This window comes from Sturnira hondurensis, unplaced genomic scaffold (assembly GCF_014824575.4).
Source record: "Sturnira hondurensis isolate 20B ecotype Veracruz unplaced genomic scaffold, ASM1482457v3 Scaffold0003801, whole genome shotgun sequence".
NCBI lineage: Eukaryota > Metazoa > Chordata > Mammalia > Chiroptera > Phyllostomidae > Sturnira > Sturnira hondurensis.
Window position 1 is genome coordinate 6,766,385 of NW_028076432.1, and position 17,842 is coordinate 6,784,226.

The 17,842-nt window shown below is 41.3% G+C and overlaps 1 protein-coding gene across 2 annotated transcripts in view; it reads left to right on the forward strand.

The window, feature by feature from the left end:
• Positions 1-2,601: 2,601 nt before the first annotated feature.
• Positions 2,602-17,842, forward strand: part of CCDC81 (coiled-coil domain containing 81) — a 36,944-nt gene continuing 21,703 nt past the window's right edge. The window contains exons 1-3 of one of the 2 annotated variants that reach the window (XM_037042905.1): positions 2,602-3,074; positions 8,832-8,893; positions 12,449-12,602. In XM_037042905.1, the coding sequence (XP_036898800.1) occupies positions 2,996-3,074; positions 8,832-8,893; positions 12,449-12,602 (295 nt within the window). In that variant the 5' untranslated portion in view covers positions 2,602-2,995. The remainder of the gene's footprint in view (positions 3,075-8,831; positions 8,894-12,448; positions 12,603-17,842) is intronic. The other variant, XM_037042906.1, reaches the window with a different exon arrangement.

Below are 17,842 nucleotides of genomic sequence, written 5' to 3' on the forward strand. Positions count from 1 at the left end.
GTTCACAGGCCAGCACTCAATCCACTGAGCTACACCAGCCAGGGGGAGTTTCTTAAATTCGTTAAAAAAATAATGTACTATTGCCCCAATTTACTTGGAATTTAATTCTTAGGAAATGAAATGATATTAAGTTGAGCAAATACTTCTTTGTTTTTCCATAAAGTAGACTTTTTTCCTAGGCTTATAAGCAGTCTTTTTTTCTTAACAGAAGCCTGCTCAGATGTGAGAAATGGTACAAAATATACGGCAACCTTCACCGTGCAGGACTGTCCTGAACACTGCAGGCTGCTGAACACCCCTCGTTTCTGTTCACACTGAGCACCAGCAGTTCATCCCTCTCACCATCGCTGTGACCACCAAGGACTTTGGAAATCTGCTTGGCACTATCTGTTAAAATCAGCATTTCCTATGACCAGTAATCTACTTTCAGTAATATACACATCAGAAATGAGTATATAAGCCCTGGCTGGTGTAGCTCAGTGGATTGAGCACAGGCCTGCGAAACCAGAGGATCGTGGTTTGATTCCCAGTCAGGGCACATGCCTGGGTTGCAGGGCAGTTCCCTGCAGGCCAACTCCCAGCAGGGGACGCACAAAAGGCAACCATACATTGATGTTTCTCTCCCTCTCTCCTTCTCCTCTAAAGATAAATAAATGAGTAAAATCTTTAAAAAATTTTTTTAAAAAGATAAATAAAATATTAAAAAAAGAAATGAGTATATATATGCATCAAAACTTTTGTTCAAGAATATTTGCAGAGCAATGTAAATTAAAACCATAATGAGATATCACCTGACACCTGTCAGGATGGCCATCATCCATAAATCAACAGACAACAAGTGCTGGTGAGGATGTGGAGAAAAAAGAACCCTCATGTACTGTTGGTGGGAATGCAGACTGGTGCAGCCACTGTGGAAAAAACAGTGTGGCGTTTCCTCAGAAAATTAAAAATGGAACTGCCTTATGCCCAGCGATTTAACTTTTGGGAATGTATCTGAAGAAACCTGAAACACTGATTTGAAAGAATGTGTGCTCCCCTACGTGTACCCAATGTAGCACTATTGACAATAGCTAAGATTTGGAAGCAACCCAAGTGTCTATCAATAGATGAGTGGAGAAAAAAGCTGTGGTACATTTATCAATGGAACACTACTCAGCCATAAAAAAGAAGGAAATCTTACCTTTTTGGGACAGACGAGACCTAGAGGGTATTAAGCTAAGTGAAATAAGCCAGTCAGTGAAAGGCTTATGATTTACCATATGATTTCACTTATATGTGGAACCTAATGAGCAAAATTAACAAGATAGAAACAGATTCATAGGTACAGAGAACAGACTGACAGATGTCAGAGGGCACGGGAGCTAGAGGGCTGGGTGAAATAGGTGAAGGGATTAAGTAAAAAAAAAACCAAACCTTTCATAGACACAGATACCAGCCTGGTTATTATCAGAGGTAAAGGGGGGTAGGGGCAGGTAAAAGAGGGCAAACAGGGAATAAATGGGTGATGGAAGGAGACTAGACAGGATGGTGAATACAATACAATATACAGACGATGTATTACAGAGTTTTCCACTTGGAACCTATATAATATTGTTAACCAATGTAACCCCAATAAATTCAACAAAAAAAGAATGTAGCAACTTTTTAAATCCTTACCTGAGGATATGTTTTTATGGATTTTAGAGATGGGTGAGGGTGGGTGGGAGGAAAGAAAGAGAGAGAGGGAAATATCAATGGCTTGACTCTTGTATGTGCCCCAACCAGGGATCAAACCAGCAACCTTTTGGTGTACAGGATGATGCTCCAACCAACTGAGCCACTCAGCCAGGGAGCAAAATTATTCTTCATAGCCCCAAGTGGAAACAATTCAAATGTCCCCGCAACAATGGAATGGGTTAAAAAATTGTGGCATAGTCATACAGAGGAATAATTCGCACATGAACAAACTGTTACTACAGAAACCACGGAGGCCTCTCACAAACATAATGTTGAGTGAGAGCCACACACAAATGAATACATACTACATAATTCTAAAAGTTCAAACACAGGCAAAATGAGTTTATAGTATTCGGCATAATGCCTGGAGAGGGACTGAGATGCGTTTCTGTGGTACTGAGAGAATCAGGTCTTGACTGGGTGGGGTTTACATGTGTGTTCATTTTGTGATAATTCATTCTCATCCGCAGGATGAAATTCACAAAGTGTATAGGGAGCGAAAAAAAGTGAATGTAATGTTTAAAAAGTCAATCCCCTCCCTAGTTCTCCAGCCCTCCATTTCCTAGGAGAAAAGCCCAGGAAAAACCAAACCTGAGAAACAGATTCCGGCTCAAACTTAAACCCTCAAACAGATGCGGAAATTCAAATGTCCATGGCTCGGGGCAAAAGGTATTCCCAGATGTGTATAAGGTGATCACAAAAGTGACCGAGTCTTTTTGCTGCCCAGGGAAAGAGGGGGAGGGAAAAACAAACAAACCAAAAAACCTCCATCTCTGGAGGTTTAAGTTAGTTCCCAACCAACCTCCATCTCTGGAGCTCAGGAAATCACAGGCAACCTGCGGCCCATCTTAGGGGGCGGGACCAAGGCCCTAGCAACCGAGCGACCCTTTGTTGCGTCTTAGCAACGCGCCTCTCCCTCCGGCAGGCTGGCGGATTCACCCCTTGTCTCCTCCTAGCTGGGGCTCACTCTCTCACTGGGTCTCAGTGGTGCGGGTGCTTGGACGCACGCGGCTTCTGGTGCCTTTCAGCTTTCGGGTTTCCTGTGGTGCAAGCCGCCAGGAAGAGCCAGAGCAGGGGGAGGGACAGCGAGGAAAACGTTTAGAAAACAAAAAATTTCAACATTTGGTAATTTTTAAGGATCCTCTTATTTAAAGATCATCCAGATCTCCGAGGAGAGGGGACTGGAGGGTGGGAAGAATCACTTTTGTATGAGCTCCATATAAAGAAGGAAGAAAATAGACCCACTGAAGACCCAGCAAGGACCCGTTGAGGACTGGAGATGTTGGACACCATCCTCCCTTCCCTTCAGGACCTGGGCAGGAATGTGTTGCCCACGCTGCCCTTGCTGAACCAGGAGGGTAAGCTACTTGAGGTGGGGGCCCTGGGGCTGAACCTTTATCTGCTTGAGGGCGGAAGCGGAAGGCCTTCCTCTATTCCCTTGGGTGGTCATGTCACCTTGTCAACCGGTTGGTAATCACATCAAGCTCAGGCTGGATGCCCAGAGCCCATTTTATTGACCGCCTTAATGAGGGGCAGGGCCCAGCTGAGGGTCCTGATTAAAAAAGCTAATATATACATAGGGCTTAGCTCCAGGATTAACACAAAGTAAGTGCTCAATAAATATTATCACAACCACCTGCAAATGGCTCCTTCTCAGAGTTCAGGCAAAAACACAGCTACTTTCATTGCCCTTGATATCTTGGGGTTATGTTAAGAAAGTGAAACGATCATAAAAAGAACTCGGTGTCTAGAAGAAGACCTAGCAGCTTTTCATAGAAAACAGACTAGGCTTGGTTAAAAGCATATTGTCTTAGAAGAGTCGCCTCAACATGACACTGAAAGGGAGCGCAGAGACAAAAAAGAGACAGGAGCCCTCGGGAAGGAAGGTGCCCCGGAAATGGAAGCTGCTGTTCCTATCTACCCATTGTGCCCTGGAGATGTGGCTGGGGCTTTAACCAAAGGCTCCGGAGAGACAAATAGATGAGTGGATGCATCTTCTTTTTATTCCCTCTGCATCACTCCTGTATTTCCCTGTTAAAATAATTCTAAAAGAAGCATCAAAGACAATGGTTTTAAGGGTTTGAAAAAATGTTTGCCGTATTTATAAGTTTATATATGATATATTTGCTCAAGTAATTTTTAGAATGTCTATGTGCTTCTTGGGCACTTGAGAATTGATGGTGAGCAAAGACCTTGGGATTTACAATCTACTGGGGAAAGATACACGTTCACCAAGTACAGAAATTAATATAAATTCACACTTAGTAACTGGTCACCAGTATTGGAGATGACCGCGGGGTCAGAGATGAAAAACATGTCATCGGTGTTATCGACAAGGAGACCACTGGTGACTTCAGCAAGAGCTTTGTTGGTTGAATGACAGAAGCAGAAATCAAATTACTACTTAGTAACTTTCCAATGACCCATGATTAAGGAGATGGGGGTGAACTCCCAATGTCAGCAAAACACATAAGCTAACTTTTCGACATGTCTCTGTGAAGTTCTGCTGTTTGGTGGGTTTTCCCAAAGTTTATGTTACATAATTCTAGTATGCAGAAGGCCTCATCATCATTTCACAGGCGCGCACTGTGTGAAACTGCTGAGAACTGCCAAGGCGGAAGGTCATCGGACCTGCAACACACTGACCTTGCCACTGCATTGTGCTCTGGGAACATTTTATCTTTCAAATTGCTCAGTAATAATTTGTTCTGTTTGTATATCAGCATTTTAATTTTATAAGATCTTTCATAAAGTCTGGAAACTTATTTTTCATTTTTGATGTTAACATCTATTTCACATATGTATTTTCTATACTTCACACAATGGGCACTTAGTTCTTTTCTATAATGATTACATAAGAGATACAGTATTCTTGCTACTCGGTACTGTGTTTAAAATATAGTTTAGAGTGCACAAACTTTACAAATGAATATAGACATTGTTTCCTTACAATAGCGATTTTTGGTATCTCAGTGTTTGATTAATATAACACCATTTTCCTTAAAAGAGTAGAGCAGCATATTATTTAATTTGCTTTTTAGAGTAGATTAAAATTATTTTTGTTTTGAGACAGTGATAACTTCTATGATCCTTTGGGATGTCAGAAAAATCAAAGTTACAACTCACAATGTATAAAATTTCCAAATCTATTCCACTTGAACTGCAGTGCTGAAAACTACCTAAAGGGGATGGTTCACATGTTTTCCTTTTTCTTCAGTGAGAAATAGCAAACTTCAGCTTTGAATAATAAACTCTGCTCTTATATAACGTTGCCTATTAGTTTTGTGGAGTAAGACGACACAGTGGACTTGAATGTGTCATCCATGTGAAGAAAGACTATCCTTGAATTTCCAGTTAAGCTCCATCAAGTCTTTTGACCGGGGTCTGGTTGCAGGCTATATAGTTTCTCCTGACCCCAATCAAATCATTTTCTTTTGGTGTAGATTGTTTTTCTGAAATTTGAACTGCATATCAGGAGTTCAGGTGAAAGACTTAACCGTTCTGACCTTACTTTGAAAGGTTGCTGTGTAAATCTGGGTACTGAGATTTTGGATTATTAGTAAGTTAATGAGGTTTTGGTCATCATGATTTTAATTCAGTGTACAGTACCCTTGGAAAGACCTGGGTGAAAGACCTTAGTTCTCAGCAACCAGCAGTAGAATTAGTTTGTCTGTGGGGGTGGGGAGGAGTGGGGAAAATGATAGCATGGGAAGAATAGAGGAACTGTGTTAACCGTGTATCCATGATTCAGCATGAAGGGCAGAATCTTGACATTCGGCTCCCTGTACCATGCAGTCCTCGATTTCTTGATGATTGAATGAGTCTCCATCATTTGAGTGGTTCCCAGATGCCCATGAAAGTTACTTCTCATTGCCTAACTTGTTTCTTCCTTGGCACATTTATAAAAATATTTATAAACCTGATGTGCTGGAATTAAAAGACTACAATTTCCCTGCTTTAGACAGTTATTTAAACCACCAGAAAAAAAGTTATACCAATAAATCAAGCAGTTCTCAAAGTGGGGAAATAATTGGTTTTCTCTTACAATTTCATCTGTGTCCTACAGTGGTAATGTGACAAGTGTCGCTGTTCTAGATCTTTAATCTGAGAATGAAATCACACTCTTTTGATCTTCAGAGAGTTCCTGACTGAAGAGTATCTCTAAATCACACAATTAGGCTTGGATTGGAGATGTCGACACAGACATGATTTTTTATATCCTAAATATTAGTTATACTCAGGGTATACCTGTATATCACACATCAACACTTTACTTATTGGCAACAACCCATTTTTCTACCACAGTAAACACAGCTCAGCACAAGAAAATAAATTAGAAGGCCTCCTTCCGATCATTCAAAGCAGAGAGTGCAAAGTCTATGCGCTGATTCAGTGTAAAGACAAAGCCCCTAAAGATCACTTCCCAAACATCTGTTTTTAAAAATCATCATTTCAGACATATTCCTATATCCTCTCAAACAAGCAACAGCCAGCCTTAGTGAGCCCCCAGCTCCTATACCTCTGGCTAAGTGGCCACAGGCCCAGCACTAGCAGTAGCCATCTGCAAATTGTTTGGTAGCTCATGCTGGGTGGCCTTGGGTAGGTAGTGGCTGGCCCTGAATTACATTACCTGGGAAACCTCAGAGTTTGCATACCCAGTGGACAGCTACAGTCCGCATCAGAGCACCACTACCCTGCCCCTGCACAGCTGATTCTCCACAGAGGGCAGTGATTGGTGGTCAGGGGTCTTGCCACTGACTGGCCTGGGTAAATCCCTCCCATTGGCCTGTCCACAGCAATTAAAGCTCAACTGCAAGAGAAGGGTGTACTCAGCCCACCAAAAGGGTGCACCTCGAGTACCCTGCTTGGGTGATGGGGAGGCTGGGCCACCGGATGCTACAGGAAGGCTGTGCCACCGGATGCCACCAAATACTACATAAGACCATGTTACAAAGACAGGGAGTCATAGTAGTTCTACCTAATACATAGAAACAAACACAGGGAGGTTGCCAAAATGAGGAGACAAAGAAACATGGCCCCAATGAAAGAATAGGTGAAAACTCCAGAAAAAGAACTAAATAAAATGGAGATGGGTAATCTATCAGATACAGAATTCATACACTGGTTATAAGGATGCTCAAGGAACTTAGGACTTCAACAGCATAAAGAGATACAATCAGAAATGAAGGATACTATTTCCAGTAAGAAATAGTAGTGTGGATAAAGTCAAAGATCAAATCAATGATATGGAATGTAAAAAAACAAAAAACAACCAATTAGAACAAGAGAAAAAAATAATAAAAAAAATGAGCATAGTGTAACCAGCCTCTGGGACAACTTAAGTGATCCAACATTCACATCATAGTGGTGCCAGAAGGAAAAGAGAAAGAACAAGAAATTGGAAATCTATTTGAAACAATAATGAAAGAAAACATCTGTAATTTGGTGAAGGAAATAGACATGCAAGTCCAGGAAGCACAGAGAGCCCCAAACAATATGGATGCAAAGAGGCCCATTCCAAGATACATCATAATTAAAATTCCAAAGGTTAAAGATAAAGATTCTTCAAAGTGGCAAGAGAAAAGCAGTTAATTACCTACAGGGGAATCCCCATAAAACTACCAAAAGAAACTTTGAAGGCTAGAAGGGATTGGCAAGGAATATTCAAAATCATGAAAAGCAGGGACCTAAGGCCAAGATTACTCTACCCAGCAAAGCTATTATTTATAATCAAAGGGCAGAAAAAAAGCTTCCCAGAGAAGAAAAAACTAAACTAAAAAACTATAAAAACTAAAGAAAAATCTAAAGGAGTCATCATGAACAAAACATTATTATATGAAATGTTAAGGGGACTTGTCTAAGAAAAAGAAGATCAAAACCATGAACAATAAAATGGCAATAAACACATACCTATCAACAATTAAATAAAACAAACTAAGAAAATAGTTTGAGAGAGAAAATCATGGATATGGGGAGCATTTTGATGGGTGCCAGAGAGGAGGTGGGTTTGGGGAATGGGTGAAGAGGAGAGGGGATTAAGAAGTACAAATAGGTAGTTACAGAATAGCCGTGGGGATGTACATACAGTGCAGTACAGGAAATGGAGTAGCCAAAGAACTCGTATCCATGACCATGGACATGAACAATGGTGTGGGCATTGCCTGAGGGAATAGAGGATACTAGGGGGAAAATTGGGACAATTGGAACAGCATAATCCATATAATATAAATTAAAATTTATTATTTTAGCCATTATAATAGTATATTTGTTGAAATCAAGAACACAGCAGATCAGGAACAGTGAATTAGAAGTGGGTAGGGAGCCTGCAGAGCATTGGTAGTAGAGAAAGTGACAGCTGGTCATCTAACACCAGCAAGTGAGATTGAAGAGCTGAGCCAAGGACTAATCAAAAATAAAAGTATAGAGACAGTTAATGTGCAGACAACAGCCTGCCATGTCTTAGTGGCCCTTGGCTATATTCCTGTGTTCCTGTTAGAATAGTGTAAGAATGATGTTCACATCAATCAGATGGTACAAAGAAGACACTTAATTGTTTGCTGAGTGGGTCATTAAGAAAAGGGTAGATTACATTACATTAAGGAAAGGGTAGATTATGCTTGGTTAAGTTGATAGCATAATGGGATATTTGTGACAGAGTTCCCTTTATTCTACAAATCTTTTCTGCAAAAATTAATTGTAATTATTACATATATATATGTATATCATATAATCCCTACCAGAGGATATATTTTTATTGATTTGAGAATAAGAGAGAGAGAGGCATTGATGTGAGAGAAAAACCATTGATCTTTTGTCTCCTGTATGTGTCCCAACTGGGAATTGAACTGCAGCCTTTTGGTGTATGGGATGATGCTTCACCAACTGAGGTATCTGGCCAGGTCTATAGTAATTATGTTTTTTAATCACATTTTTGGAAATTAAAGGAGTAAGCATTAGTTACTTGGAAAATTACTTTTGGAGAATGCCCTTATCTTCTATTACTTCTAAATTAATTGGGATTCTGTAATATCTACATTCTTATTTATTAGCACTAAGATACTAACACATGGATACTGAAGTAAATTATTCTTGGTTTTGTTTCTTCTGAATTACAGAAGTCTCTACTATTTGGGAGCATGTATCAGAATTTGTGGAAAGACAGCTGTCTGTACACAAGGTAGGATTTATACTTTAGTTTTTTAAAGATTTTATTAATTTAGACTTCCAGTCAAGATGGAGGCGTTGGTGGAAACACTGTGCCTCCTCGCACAACCGAGTTTAAGGACAACAAAATTCACAAAAACGTAACCAAAACACAGAAAATTGAACTGTATGGAAGTCTGACAACAACGAACCATTCAGCTAGACTGGTAAGTGGGACAGAATCAGTGGCTGGCAAGTGGGTCGCGCAGGAAAAAGTGGCCAGACCGACCCAGGTGCGCAGGCAGTGGTTGGCAGATTTCAGGCATGGGGTGGCAACGGGCAGACCCAGTGAGAGCACAAGGGGGCTGGCTGACCATGGTCACACAGTCACATGCAGATAAACCAGGCAAAAAAATGAGCAGTGAGACAGACCGCCCAAACCAGGGTCCCAGCGCTGGGAATTAAAGCCTAAAAGCACCAACTGGAAAAACTTTTGGGAGTCAAGGTGCCAGGAGAGGCTCCCAGGCTCACAGAGAGTTTGTTGGAGAGACCCACAGGGTCCTGGAGAGTGCACAGGCCCACAGACCCAGGAGCCAGCACCAGGGGGGCCAGGTTTGCTTGTGGGAAGCAGCAGAGGGACCAAAATCTGAGAGAGAGTATGGAACAAGTGCCATTGCCCCTCTCTGACCCCACCCCACATATAGTGTCACAACCCAGCCACTGGGTTGACCCGCCTGGTGAACACATAAGCCTCCGTTCCTCATACATACCAGGTGTGAACAGACCAAAACATTATGGCTCAAGCAGAAGAACAGCTCAAAGCCCCAGAGCCAATACTTCTAGGCAACAAAGAGGTAGCCAACCTATCAGATGCACAGTTCAAAACATTGGTAATCAGGATGCTCACAGAACTGGTTGATTTTAGTCTCAAATTAGATGAAAAAATGAAAGCTACACTAAGTGAAATGAAGCAAAATGCACAGGGAACCCATAGTAATGGAAAGAAAACTGGGACTCAAATCAATGGAGTGGACCAGAAGGAAGGAAGAAACAACCAAACAGAAAAGAATGAAGAAACAAAAATTCAAAAAAAAATGAGGAGAGTCCTAGGAACCTCCAGGACATCTTTAAATGTTTCAACATCTGAATTATAGGGGTACTAGAAGGGGTACCCCTATAATTGGGGAAGAGGAAGAACAACAAGTGGAAAACTTATTGGAACAAATAATAAAGGAGAACTTCCCCGATCTGGCAAAGGATATAGACTTTCAGGAAATCCAGGAAGCTCAGAGAGTCCCAAAGAAGTTGGACCCAAGAAGGAACACACCAAGGCACATCATCATTACATTAGCCAAGATGAAAATGAAGGAGAGAATTCTAGAAGCAGAAAGAGATAAGGGGACAGTCACCTACAAAGGAATACCCATCAGACTGTCAGTGGATTTCTCAAAAGAGACCTTATAGGCAAGAAAGGGCTGGAAAGAAGTATTCCAAGCCATGAAATCCAAAGATGTACATCCAAGATTGCTCTATCCAGCAAAGCTTTCATTTAGAATGGAAGGACAGATAAAGTGCTTCTCGGATAAGATCAAATTCAAGGAGTTCATCATCACCAAACCCTTATTATATGAAGTGTTAAATGGACTTATCTAAGAAAAAGAAGATGAAAAATATGAACAGTGAAAGGACAGCAAACTCACAGTTATTAGCAACCACACCTAAAACAAAAGCAAACTAAGTGGACAGCTAGATCAGGAGCGGAACCATAGAAGTGGAGATCACATGGAGGGTTAGTAATGGGAATGGGAGGAGGAGAAGGGGGGAGAAGGTACAGAGAATAAGTAGCATAGACGGTCGGTAGAAAATATACAGCGGGGAGGGCAAGAATAATAGGGGAAATATAGAATCTAAAGAACTTGTGACACGTGGACATAAACTAAAGGGGTGGATACGGGAAGGGGGTGTGCAGGGTGAAGGGGAATGAAGGGGGGAAATGGGACAACTGTAATGGCATAATTAACAAAATATATTTTAAAAAGATTTTATTAATTTATTTTTAGACAGAGGGGAAGGGAGAAAGAAATGAAAAGGAGAGAAACATCAATGTGTGGTTGCCTCCTGTGTGCCCACTACTTGGGACCTGGCCCACACCCAGGCATGTGCCCTGACTGGGAATTGGACTGGCTACCCTTTGGTTCTCAAGCTGGCACTCAGTCTACTGAGTCATACCAGTCAAGGCTATACTTTAATTTTAATGTAGGAGTCCAGAGAATATTTCACCTTGGTCTCATATAATTTTGCTGGGAGCAGGACAGCAGACTTTAGAGCCACCCAGTTTAACTTTGTGTCTTATGATTTTATGCTAATCACACTTGGGACTTGTGGCTATTTGTGAATTCTGCTCTTCTAGTGATACAAAGTATGTCGCCGATCAGCCTGTGTGTGTGGAGAGGAACTAGGTGGATTCTGTTTATTTGCTATTGGATAGTGCTGGTTTACCTCTAGAAGGATATGATAATCCTTTTTGTCTTAATCCTTAATCCTTTTGTCTCCTCACAGGGAATAGATTTTAACTGATGTGTAGGAAGACAGGGACAAACCCAACTTGCCAAACATGAGAGAAACTTTTCTCGGGGATGGACTATTTCCTCCTGACAGAGATTTGGGGAGTTTGGAGGGAGCTGGAAGGTTGTGAAACTGCTATACCTCACCCAGAGGTCCCTAAGTGATAGCCCTTAGGCTAAATTTCTCTTTCAAACTAATTTTGTTTGGTCTGATCATTTGAATTAGTCATGACCACTTAAAATTTGGAGAGTTTATATAAAGTTTTGGATTTTTTTCCTCAAAAATCAGGTTTAACAATACTAGTTTTTTTTTATTTCTGTGTGTGACACTGGGCTGCAGCTGGCAATGGACTTGCCCCTCTCCACGGGCCATGCACTCTCTAGCTGCCACCTTCCCTGACTGCATATCTTCACCCAGGTGCTTGCATCCTTTCTTGGTCCCTGGAGGCATCTGAGTTAGTAAACCGGGATGTGTGACATTTCCAAGGAGACAGAGACCCAGTTTGAGAGGCCAAAGCGTTTGTTTCTTTCCACCAGCCAAGACCACTGCACGGCAGCATATGCTTTGGCCCTGGGCTGCCTGATATTAGGTGAGGGACATAAAGTTTAAAAGAAGGAATGAAAAAGCAGCGATTCTCATGACCCTTTAAATTCTCTCCCTCCAGTGGCAAATGATTGCAATGTAAAATGTGCCACAACGTAGGCCTGAGATATAGATTTAGAGCAGTTATGGCATCCATACAAGTTTTCTTAGTCCTTACAGCCTTGGAAGGGTGTGGAGATGAGGGATCTGACGTCAGACAAGCATCATGGATTGATATATTTCACTTTATATCAAACTTAGTGCATCATGGATTGATATATTTCACTTTATACCGAACTTAGTGCTGCCGTGGCTGTAAAGCATTGTAGGGTCATAGAATGTATAAGGGCTAAGGTTAATTCTCTTCATGTTTTTCTGGATAACAGTACTAAGGACTGTTTTTTCTTTACCTCTTCAGTAAATTGCTGTTTCTTGCTTTCAGGGTGTACAGATTCCAGGACTTGGAACTTTCACTTTCATGAGACAAAAACTTGAGATGGGAAACAAGTTTCTTCTGTTTCAGAGGCCCATATTCATCATGGCTGAGAAGTTAGTACAGCTCCATGGACTGAAACAAAACAAAGTGTATACTCCTGGTAAATATATTTAATATTTAAGATTTTCCCAGGGGGTGACTGGCCTGGCAATGAGAACAGGGAGCCAAACCGGGTCCCTAGGGGTTTACCTTCCACGTGGTGCCTCTGGCAGAGGGAGGGGCTTTGGCAGGAACACAATGCACAGTCTTCCAGCAGGTCATTGTGAGCCTCTGTAGCTTAAGAGGCAGGCTTGAGGAGACCTGATGTAGCATCAAAGCAAATTTATGTAAAAGCCATATCACAGTGTTGGATAGACTTTATTCCTATTTCAGACCCTAAAAACATGGTTATAAAGTAGAGAAGGTTAATTAGCATCTCTGGTTGGGAGAATTACAGTCAGTGTCAGTTGTGAAAAAGATCACTAACTGTGTATCTATCATATGTATAACCTAAATTAGTAAAATTTAAAAGTTAGAAGGTTAATAATTCCATAAGGAGTTAATGAACAACTTGTATACTTCTCACACCCTAAAATCTTCCTCCCTCCCTCCCTCCCTCCCTCCCTCCCTCCCTCTCTTCCTTCCTTCCTTCCTTCCTCCCTTCCTTCCTTCCTTCCTTCCTCTTTCCTGCTAACATTTACTGAGGACCACCTGTGTGTCAGGCCTGGATCCAGGTGCCTGGGATACAGTGGTAAACAAATAGACATGATGCCTGAAACAGGACACTTCCCTTCTAGCCTCAGTGTGTGGGCTCTGTGACACCTGCCCTGGTGCCACACCTTTAGGAGGCTTTCCTCCCTTCTCTCTGGCTTTGTTTGTTTGGATCTTTCTTATCATCCCCTTCAGCATCAGACTCATATATGGATGAAGAGAGATAGTCTACCTGTAATGTCAGCAGGTGAAAACACTGAAACTCAACTTTATGTTAAGTTGCCTGAAAAATTTTAGGGTAACTTTCTACCAGAAAAATTGTATATTGAAAAAAATACAGGGACTTCCAGCCAAGATGCAGATGTAGGTGGAAATACTGTACCTCCTTGCACAACCAGATTTAAGGACAACAAAGATTTAGAAATAAAAACACAACCAAAACGGAAGGGGAATTGAAGTGTACTGAAGTCCAAACCATTCATCCAGACCAGTAAGAGGGTTGGAGTCAGCGGTGGGCAGAGAGGGGTCCTGGCAGGAAAAGGTGGTGGTTAGCAGACTGGGGGCAGGGATGAAACAAGCAAACCCAGTAAGGCTCGCAAGGTGGCTGGCTGACTGCAGACACACATTCGTGCACAGATAAACCAGGCAGGTTTAAAAACGGTCAGTGAGATAGACTGCGCAACCCAGGGCCCCAGCACTGGAAAATAAAGACTAAAAGCACCGATTGGAAAAACTTTTGGGTGTTGAGGTGCCAGGAGAGCCTCCCAGCCTCACAGGAGAGTTCATTGTGGAGACTCACAGGGTGCTAGAATGTGCACAAGTCCACCCACTTGGGAACCAGCACAAGAAGGGCCCAGTTTGCTTTTGGGAAGCAGCAGAGGGGACCAAAATTCTAGAGAGAGAGGAACAAGTGCCATTGCTCCCTCTCTGACCCCACCCCCACATACAGTGGGTTGACCCACCCTGGTGAACACATAAGCCTCCGCTCCTCATACATACCAGGTGTGAACGGACCAAAACATTATGGTTCAAGCAGAAGAACAGCTCTAAGCTCCAGAGCCAATACTTCTAGGCAACAAAGAGATAGCCAACCTATCAGATGCACTGTTCAAAATACTGGTGATCAGGATGCTCACAGAATTGGTTGATTTTAGTTTGATTTTATTTTGATTTTGGTTTGATTTTAGTCTCAAATTAGATGAAAAAATGAAGGCTACACTAAGTGAAATGAAGCAAAATGCACAGGGAACCAATCATGATGGAAAGAAAACTGGGACTCAAATTAATGGAGTGGACCATAAGGAAGGAAGAAACAACCAAACAGAAAAGAATGAAGAAACAAGAGTTCACAAAAAATGAGGAGAGGCTTAGGAACCTCCAGGACATCGTTAAATGTTCCAACATCTGAATTATAGGGGTACCAGAAGGGGAAGAAGAACAGCCATGAGTGGAAAACTTATTTGAACAAATAATAAAGGAGAACTTCCCCAATCTGGCAAAGGAAATAGACTTCCAGGAAATCCAGGAAGCTCAGAGAGTCCCAAAGAAGTTGGACCCAAGAAGGAACACACCAAGGCACATCATAATTACATTAGCCAAGATTAAAATGAAGGAGAGAATCCTAGAAGCAGCAAGAGACAAGGGGACAGTCACCTACAAAGGAGTACCCATCAGACTATCAGCTGATTTCTCAAAAGAGACCTTACAGGCAAGAAGGGGCTGGAAAGAAGTATTCCAAGTCATGAAATCCAAAGACCTACATTCAAGATTGCTCTAACCAGCAAAGCTTTCATTTAGAATGGAAGGACAGATAAAGTGCTTCTCAGATAAGGTCAAGTTAAAGGATTCATCATCACCAAGCCCTTATTCTATGAAATGTTCAAGGGACTTATCTAAGAAAAAGAAGATAAAAAATATGAACAGTGAAAGGACAGCAAACCCACAGTTACTAACAACCACGTCTAAAACAAAAGCAAACCAAGAGGACAGCTAGATCAGGAGTGGAGACACAGAATGGAGATCACATGGAGGATTAGCAACAGGGGAGTGGGAGGAGGAGAAGGGGGGAGAAGGTACAGAGAATAAGTAGCATAGACAGTAGGTTGAAAATAGACAGGGGGACGGGAAGAATAGTATGGGAAATGTAGAAGCTAAAGAACTTGTGATACATGGACATGAACTAAAGGAGGAAAATGTGGGGGAAGGGGGTATGCAGGGTGGAGGGGAATGAAGGGGGGGAAATGGGACAACTGTAATGGGACAACTATAATGAATAAAATATATTAAAAAAAAATACAAACTAATAATTCACTATACATATATTCAGTACAATGAGTTTGATGGACTTTTCAGCTATGTTTGCCTATAGTTTTATGACAGAAGAAATATCCTAATTCACCAAAAATCTAAAAATGAAATAAAAAGAAGCCTATTTTTTGGCAAAAATATTTGTGCCTTTGAAGTAGGGCTTATTTTTGGTCTTGTATCTTGTAATGTAGTCCAAAAAAGTAGTTGAGGTCTATAATAATTTTTTTCACAAGGTGGAGGAAATTTCAGAATTAAATATGTATGACTCAATTAATTCACAAAAACAATTGTATCCACAGTTTAGCTTTGAGGTTATGATTCTTCATCATTAAGTAACTAGGATTCTAATCAAACATTACTGACATAGTCTGGGTTTTGAATGACTAAGAATCTAGGATATGAGATAGATACATAAGTGAATGATCCCAAACAGTTAAGTGCTGTAAGAGCAGCTTTGATCAGAACTGGATCAAAGGCTAGGATCCATATTCCTTTGCCTAACCCTGCTTGGGGACGTTTAGGATGATGACATGTGAGGGGGTCTTAAAGGATGATAGAACTTTGCTGGTAGAGAAGCCGGGGGAGAGAGTTCAGGAACAGTATGGACAGTTCCACAGTCCTTATTCAGGCAAAGTGAGGGCCATCAAAGATGTCTATTATGTCCAGGGCATGTGATCATGCAGGAAAGTGGAGGGAGGTAAAACAAAAATGGTTGGTAGGGGCCTTAGGCTGTGTGATAAAGACTTTGGAATTCATCCTGTAGGCACTGAGGAGCCACTGAAAGTTTGGGGCAGGGGATTATCTGTGCTGGTCCAGTTTTTAGTTGAGGAAGACAGCTCTTAAAATTACAGGAGTTTGGTATAGTATGGTACAAGGCTGGTGAGGGCAGTGGCACTCAGGGGAAAGATGAAGGAATCTGCTCACAAGACATCTCAGATTGGAACTGATGGGGTTCGGTTACCAATTAAAGTATGGGGTAGCAAGAGAAAGGAAGGTATTTAGGATGACTCAGATTTCTTGGAGAATAGATGAAAATTCATTAACTGCCATAGGGAACAAAAGGGGAAAGGCAGGTATTGGTGGAAAATGTAGTAATGAGTTTGGTTTTGGGCAATTTGAGATTTCTGTAGGGTTATTTAGGTAGAGATGATTCCAGAGCTCAGGAGATGGGTGGAGACTAGAGATCAAGATTTGGATGAGTTTACCCATGAGAATTAAAGGAGAAAGAAAAGGACAAAATTCTTTAAAATAAGCAAACCACTATCTTATAAGAAATAGAAGAGGAAGGGAGCTAGCAAAGGAGACCAAGGCGAAGAAAAAGGAGACCGAAGAGAGGCACTATGGACACTGGAGAAGAGAGGACAAGGTTAACAGGAGTTGAGGTGAGCGCATGACAGTGAGATATGCAGCTTATCCATTGGCGTGTTCTTCATGAGAGGACAGTGCCCCCACCCTGAAATAAGTACACCAGGAGGCAGATTGCAGATAGGCATTGGGCAAATGGGAGGGGGAATCTAGAGGCGGATAATATAGCTTTCTCTTTTAAGAAAATTATTTTTAAAAATCAAATGGAAAGGAGATGGTATAGAATCACCATGAATTATGCAGGGACCAGTGGGCCAGCACAGGAAAACGTGTGCCTTACAGAGCTGTCAATCGTCATTATCCAGCATGTTGGACGTTGATGCTTGCTGAATGATTGTTTAGAATGCGATTTTGTCCCTTTATCAGTGGGCCTTGTTTACTGCCTCCATTTGAATTTATCATGTCGATCTTGCTGTTTACCCCTTTTCTGACTTGTGGACCTTGCATAGCTCTATAACTGTTCTACCTGAGGAGAACCTTTACTTGCTTCAAGCCAGGTAGGCTCATATTCCTTTGCAGTGTCATTTTTGGACTCATTAGAGAGGGAAAACTTTCTGCAGGTTATCCTCTGGTATGACCCAATTTCATTTGAAAGGTAACTTCTAGTGAAGATGACTATCTTTTCAAAGCACTTAGTGTTTTTAGATATTCATAATCATTTAAAAATCATATGATAAGTGGAAGAGAGAGACAAATATTGTGGCAGCATGTCCTAAGATACAACAGGGCTGAAAAATTCAGAAAACCCTCTGGTGAAAAGAAGCATTTCTTATTGGGTTGGCCAAAACCTTCATTTTGTTTTTTCCATAAAATGGCTCTGGTAGTGCTTAGTTGTATTTAACTTCATTCAAAAGAATTTTGTTAGATTGTGTTTTGACAGTTGCCATATCAGTATGCATTTAAAAAAAACTTATCAAAATTGGTTAATTTTTCTTGCAGCCATTTCAGTATTAAAGATGGAAGAAATATGTAGTTTTT